We start from the raw sequence: 7500 nt of genomic DNA on the forward strand, positions 1-7500 counted from the left end.
CATCGATCGGCAAAAAACAATGTGCTTAGCCAGTTTGTAATAAATCCACTATTTTTACCACGTTTCCATGGTTCAGTGGTCATTGTCACCACAAATAATGAAGGTAATCTGGGTCCGGGTATTCACTATATACACATTGGAATATCGTGAGAAGCGCAATGTAAGGCCGATGTAAGAAGGACAGACTTCTCTCTTTTCTTTTTTTTTAGTTCTAAAATAACCATACACCACTGTATTTTTGTAGGCCCGAGTATAGGCTAACTGAGCCTCTTGTTTATTTTAAAACTCATGCGATCATTGCCAAACTGAATTCCAAAGTAAAGTTCCCTTGAAAAACCGATATCACACTCATCGCTTCGTGATTCATGCGATATCGGTTTTTTGCGTTTTTTATCTTGGAATTCATTAGTTAGGCAATGAATTTTTTTTACAGAAGAAAGCGAAGAAAATGATTTAACTAGGCAGTAACCGAAAACTCCAAAACTCCGACAATTCGAAAACCTTTTATTTTCACTAACCCTACAGGCAGTAAGAATGAATAACAAGGAGCTCCGCTTTTAGGCTTGGCTAAATCTATATATTATTAAATTCAGAGCAAATTACAAATTAATGATGATCGTTAATTCAGGTAGAGAATGGGTTGGAAAAACGATGGTTAAACTTGTGTCTATAGGAGATAGTGGCGTCATTTTCTTACCTTTCCGTTTTCCCGAAGTAGCCCCTTTTTTCCGAAACGCCGAATGAGTGTTATGGACAACTACAACAAGCTGAAGCCATATATTAAGTTTCATCGATTTTCATTCGCAATTTCTTTTAGACTTAATTGTACTTCGCACCATAGGTCACCATATGTGTCCATTATTCAGTTTTCCCTAGAAACCCCACCAGCATTGTCACAAATAGGGAGCCTGGGCTACCTGTGCGGGTACTCCCTTTCCCCTATCATAAAAAACGAACCTTCGATTTGCTTGATTTCATGAAATTTGATTCGATTTACAGTCTCCCCTCTTAGTAGAGCACCTGTGCAGTGCTTAGCTAAACCAGATTGAGAACTTCAAAAACGTTATTGCAGAAGCTCGTAACCGAGCAGTCTCGATCTGAGTTATTAAATTATTCTCATTATGATTGTCATTGTCATGATAACATATGTCAAGAGCCGACATTAAGGCCGGATCTATCAGCTTATTATACTGAAAAAGAGTTTGTTGAATGTAGGTCTTGAAGCATTGGGTGACTGAAAGAATGTACACATACACTGATCGTGGTGGTCAAAAGGTGCGTGTACCCATGGAACAGGTGAACGAGCTTTCCCAGCTACAAAAGGGAGACCATATCGTCTTTGATCGTTCGGGCGTTTATGGGCATCATGCTATAGTGGAATACATCGACGAAGAGAAGGGTACTATCCATGCAATCGAGTATACTAATACTGCTGAAGAATTTTTGAGGGATAACAGCTCCCAGCCGAAGAATCCGGGAAAGGCGAAAGTAAAAAGAAGCAAGTACATATTACAAAGCGTAAATCCGTTCGTAATTAAGCACAAAAAATGTTTGGATTCCGATACTGTTGTCTTGAGGGGATTAAGTAGGTTAGGGGAACGAAATTACGACCCCTTTTCCAATAACTGTGAGCATTTCGCTTTGTGGTGTAAGACAGGAATATCATCTTCCGAGCAAGTGAAAAATTTACAAGATTACGTTGAGAAAGACATCCTAAAACAAGGACTGTCTTTAGCCATTGGGTTTGCGACAAAAACTGCCCCAGTAGGTGGTAAAACAATCGTAACGACAACAGTGCGTGAAGTGACCAAGGATGTTGTAACCCAAACCGTGAAGAAGGGTGGACAAGAGGTCTTGAAGACTGGCGTTCAGACGGCAGCTAAGCAGGTTGTCACCCAAACCGTGACAAAGGGAGGACAAGAGGTCTTGAAGACTAACGTTCAGACGGCAGCTAAGCAGGTTATCAGTCAAACCGTGACAAAGGGCGGACAAGAGGTCTTGAAGACTAGCGTTCAGACGGCAGCTAAGCAGGTTGTCACCCAAACCGTGACAAAGGGCGGACAAGAGGTCTTGAAGACTGGCGTTCAGACGGCAGCTAAGCAGGTTGTCACCCAAACCGTGACAAAGGGCGGACAAGAGGTCTTGAAGACTGGCGTTCAGACGGCAGCTAAGCAGGTTGTCACCCAAACCGTGACAAAGGGCGGACAAGAGGTCTTGAAGACTGGCGTTCAGACGGCAGCTAAGCAGGTTGTCACCCAAACCGTGACAAAGGGCGGACAAGAGGTCTTGAAAACTGGCGTTCAGACGGCAGCTAAGCAGGTTGTCACCCAAACCGTGACAAAGGGCGGACAAGAGGTCTTGAAGACTAGCGTTCAGACGGCAGCTAAGCAGGTTGTCACCCAAACCGTGACAAAGGGCGGACAAGAGGTCTTGAAGACTGGCGTTCAGACGGCAGCTAAGCAGGTTGTCACCCAAACCGTGACAAAGGGCGGACAAGAGGTCTTGAAGACTGGCGTTCAGACGGCAGCTAAGCAGGTTGTCACCCAAACCGTGACAAAGGGCGGACAAGAGGTCTTGAAGACTGGCGTTCAGACGGCAGCTAAGCAGGTTGTCACCCAAACCGTGACAAAGGGCGGACAAGAGGTCTTGAAGACTAGCGTTCAGACGGCAGCTAAGCAGGTTGTCACCCAAACCGTGACAAAGGGAGGACAAGAGGTCTTGAAGACTAGCGTTCAGACGGCAGCTAAGCAGGTTATCAGTCAAACCGTGACAAAGGGCGGACAAGAGGTCTTGAAGACTAGCGTTCAGACGGCAGCTAAGCAGGTTGTCACCCAAACCGTGACAAAGGGCGGACAAGAGGTCTTGAAGACTGGCGTTCAGACGGCAGCTAAGCAGGTTGTCAGTCAAACCGTGACAAAGGGCGGACAAGAGGTCTTGAAGAGTGGTGTTGGTGAAGCAGCTAAGCAGGTAACGACCCAAACCGTCTGTAACAGTGGGCAGACTGTTGTGAAAACAGGTGTTTTGAAGGTATCTAAACAAGTCGTATCTCAGAGTGTATCTCGAGGCGGACAAGAGATCGTGGAAAGAGGAACTCGGGAGGCAACTAAAGAAGTTTTTACTCGGACTGCAACAAAAGCAGGAGAAGAGATCGTGACAAAAGGGACTCGTGAGACCACGAGGGAAGTGATTACTCAAACGTCAAAAAGTAATGGAGCTGTAGTTGGCGAATCTGCTTTAGGAGGAGCAGTGTTTGCAGTTGCCTTTGAAGGTGCGTTCGCGGCATACGACATCCACTGTGCAAACGAAGACCTGAAAAGTGGAAAAATCAGTAAAGCTGAGTACAAAGACGCTGTCGGCAAACGAATTTGGGGTGGTATCGGCAATGTAGGGGGTTCTACTGCAGGAGCACTTGTCGGCCAAGCCCTTATTCCTATCCCGTTTGTCGGCGGTGTAATTGGAAGTGTGGCTGGTGGGATGGTAGGGAAATTGTCTGGAAATTTTTTGTGGAATAATAGTTGAACGGTGGCCTGCAACTCTCATCCTTTTTGTACTTCTGGCAAATTAATGTCCATTTAGAACATGGGCCATTTTCATGAAATATGTAAGGTGCGAGTTAGCTAAACTAAACCGGCGGATAATTCAATTTAGTAGTCGTGTGAAGAGATTGAGTTTTACCTGTAATACTGCCCTATACTGAGGACATTTGCTTGTCACAAGAAAAACAGTTTGTAGCAAGATTAGTATTTTATTGTGCTTTTCTCATTTGTGAATCTGTAAAGATTATTGAAAAATAACTTGATTGTTAAATCAGATGTCAGTGTACGCTTGATAGATTCTCGTACATCCGGCAGTAAATGATACACTCCGGGAAAGCAACAGCCTGAGAAAAAAAGCCTTACAAAAGCCCAGGGTATGTGCCCCGAGGAATTGACTGAGCTAGTAAATGATTAAATTCAGCAAGAGAACGTGCAGTGGGAACATATAGCGAGATTGCCCGGGAACTCGGAACGATTGTTTTATTTGATTTTTAGTCAGATCGAGCCCACCACTATCCCGTATTAAAAGTCAATGTTTCTTAACACCTATAGTATATTTTAATATGGGTCTTTGTAGTTCAACGAGGAAAATATTCAGTCGAAATAACTAAAAATTATGTGCTTCCCACTGAAACCAGGCAAGAATCATATCCCAAGAACAGTATTCCTACCTCGGCGTAGTCAACCGAGATCTATTTTCGCGTGGCACTCCAAGATGCCTCTGCGCGAAAGCAAAGAGGCCTAGGGACTTAGCGACAAAGGACTACGAAAGCCTAAGGATTAAAGCCAACTCTTGCTAGTCCAGTTGACCACTGGATTTAATTTTACATAAGCTTCACCTCAAACTGAAGTGTGGGTGGCAGCCACAATTTTCACAGTTCTGGGTAATATTTCCTTTCAAAACAGTGCCCATCCTTTCGGTATGATAACGTTTTGTATTTGTATTTGTATAATGCTTCTGTCAGGCAAATCTTAAGGGTGTTTGCGGTTTCCAACTGTTACCATGGCAACATCACTGCTGAAAGCCCCTTCAAAGCCCAGAAAATATTTTGAAACTAATTCGGAGACCTAGCTAGTATTTATTTTTTTAAATTTCGAAAAGCCCGTTAAAATCTCCTACTTAATACCTGATATGAAGAAAATTTAATGGGGTTTTCGAAATTTGAACAAAAATACCAGATCACGGAATTAGTTTTTTTCGATATTTTCCAAAAACTGAGTTAAGTGTCTTTAATTGCTGTACCGTTGCCATGGCAACAGTGGGTACTTGTGGACACCCTAAAAATCTTCCTGATAGTAGTATTATACAAACATCAAAAAGGTGTCAACTGACACACTTCAAAAACAAAGAATACTTAGCAGGCTTGTGGCTTGATGACGGGAACACAAGGACCGTCCACTATACCGCCCAGCAGTGTTTGTGTTTGAAGTCGACCTTCATGCGAGCAGAGCCGCTTTCAGTCTCTCCTAGATGACTCTAGGAAAGATCGAAGCGGTTCTTCTCGCAGGGTACCTTCATAATCGATCGAAGGTGATTGCCGTTTCATCTGTTTTTCCGGAGTGTTCAAGAAAAACTTACGACATATACGAAATGGGCGTATTCATTTTGAGCCACTCTATAGCTGTCGAGGTTTTGCGCGCGTTGGATATGAGATGGCAAATAGCGCCGAGTTGGCTATAACCAGTCCCATATCCAACATGCGCGAATGGAATAAATGTTTTATTAAATTTTGAACGCTTGGACACTTGGAAATTAAAGCCAATCAGTTTCCAGCTTGGCAACACTTGATGCAATCAGTTTCCATTTTAGGTCATACGGTCTATTTAGTAAATAAACCCCTTCGGGCAGCTGGTATGCCGGCCAGGGTGGATAAAGGTTGCAAATGTTTACCCGCCCTCCTACAGCATTTCGAAGGACAAATGTCCACGCAAACGGGGTTATTGCGTGACAACTGTCCACGTGACGTAAATTAGCCAATAAAATCGCCCGAAAATGAATGGCTCTGTTATAAGAGCTGATGACCGACATTGAGTGAACCAATCAGAAAGCTAGACGCAGTATCCAAGATCGAAAATTTAATGATGATGATTACTGTTGCCCACCTCGAATAGCTATGTAAAATCTGTCTTACTATACTAAAATTTTGATGCTGTTGTTTTTTCGTGTTACAATCTACTATGCCACAATACACCTATCCTGTGCAACAGGGCCCCAGTTGTTGGGAAGGGTGGATAGCGCTAGCCACTGGATAAATCACATTTCGACTTCGCTTCACAGACAAATGCAATCCATTAGGTTTATTTTGGTTTCTTTCGGCCCGCGCACTAGCGGCAGTCATGAACAACCTAACTACCCGATTACCCAATCACCTGTGACGCTGCCGGATACGAAAAACCAAAAACCCTCTGTGAGGAACAAATGGAAACGTATTCCTCAAACCAATTCGATGCCACAAACCCTCCGGGGTTTAAAGGGTTTCTTGTAACAAAACAATAACAATACATAAAAAGAAAACAAAAGTTAGAGACGGATGCAGGCCTAGAATGGCTCACCACGTGACGAACTAACACTTTATACACAGCATGATACCCATCATGCCTTACACCAATCGTACCCAGACTCTTTTGTTCCCGTGCCGAAGAAATACAAATTTCTGTCTTATTCAACCGACAGAAATTACATTATCCACTGGATAACTCAATTGGTTTTGCTAGTGTTTATCTGCTAAATAGTGATTTATCCGGTGGATAGCCTTATCCACTTTTCATCAACCGCGGCCAGGTTCTTATATCTGGATTTTATGTCCCGGGGGTGGGAGGCACATGCTCTGGGGCACAAGCACGGGAGGGAAAAGAGAATAATAACTTAACCTCAGTCTCTTTTGTTAAGTGTCGTGTGAACGACAAAGCCCCAATCCTCGCGCGGCTTCGCCGCTCGCAGGCTTACCCCAGTCCTCCACCCCGTCAAGTTTCCTTCCCTTTCTCTTCTCTGATAACTGATAATTCCACGCATGAAAACATAACTGAAAAATTGTCGCCAAATGGCATGATGTAATCAAGATGGTGACAGGGAAAAATACACCTATTTTTTACTCAAACACTGTTGTTCAGCCTTTAAACATAACTTCAAAGTTCTCATTATTTTATTTCGTTACACAATAATTACTTTACTGTATTAACATATTATTGTGCTCTTATATAATAAAATCTTCGTAAAGAGTTCAACAAAGAAATTCTTGAACCTTGATTTAATATGCAGACATCCATCTAGGTAACACAATTCCCAGAGAATCGCACAGCCATTCAAGTAAGAATCCATCCTCACTCCAAGAGCTATATACATATAAATAAACATGTTCACGTTCACTCACATACACTCACATATACATTTAAGTGCTCCTGACCCCCAAAAACTTCCTTTTCTTAAAAAGCTTAATTTCTGGAGGAAATCTTCTTTAAAATATGTTGGTATTTTTTAAAATCCTAAATTGCCGGTGACCCTCTGAAGTAAAGAAAATACTGCAAAAGTTTGGTTGATCACTAAGCTAGTGAGAGACCTGGGTCTGCTCCTTACAAATGTTTTTGCAATGCAAGTTTGCGATATTGAAAGTAGAGATGCCCAGCCTCGCCTATCACTTGCTCTTTAATAAACCAATTCGGCTAATTCATTGTTGTACCCAATTCAGATCTCTCCGGGTTAAGATTCTTTGTGTGTTGAATTTGCGTGACAATATTAATGAAGCATTCACATTTAAATGATATGGAAATACGTGGAACAAAACGTTCTATTCGCAAAAGATTTGAATTGGGTACAACATTGAGTTAGCCGAATTGGTCTATTCCTTTCCCTCCTGAGAGTAATAATCATAGATGTTACTCTTTCTAATACCACGTATTTTCATGGGAACCTTAGGAAAGTTTTTTAGGTGAAAAAGCTGTTGTGGTAAAATGCACTTCAAACAAA

General features: G+C 42.5%; 2 protein-coding genes across 2 annotated transcripts in view; one reads left to right on the forward strand and one right to left on the reverse strand.

Annotated features, from left to right (window-relative positions):
* LOC137970015 (uncharacterized) overlaps positions 1 to 4527 on the forward strand; it is a 17448-nt gene extending 12921 nt beyond the window's left edge. Inside the window, exon 2 of the mRNA XM_068816461.1 lies at positions 1216 to 4527. Coding sequence (XP_068672562.1) covers positions 1243 to 3519 — 2277 coding nt within the window. The 5' untranslated portion in view covers positions 1216 to 1242 and the 3' untranslated portion in view covers positions 3520 to 4527. The remainder of the gene's footprint in view (positions 1 to 1215) is intronic.
* Positions 4528 to 5594: 1067 nt separating this feature from the next.
* LOC137970016 (uncharacterized) overlaps positions 5595 to 7500 on the reverse strand; it is a 19904-nt gene continuing 17998 nt past the window's right edge. Inside the window, exon 5 of the mRNA XM_068816462.1 lies at positions 5595 to 7500. This exon is cut by the window's right edge and continues 799 nt beyond it. The gene's annotated coding sequence lies outside the window, so the exon portion shown is untranslated.

This window comes from Montipora foliosa, chromosome 9 (genome assembly GCF_036669935.1).
Source record: "Montipora foliosa isolate CH-2021 chromosome 9, ASM3666993v2, whole genome shotgun sequence".
Lineage (NCBI taxonomy): Eukaryota > Metazoa > Cnidaria > Anthozoa > Scleractinia > Acroporidae > Montipora > Montipora foliosa.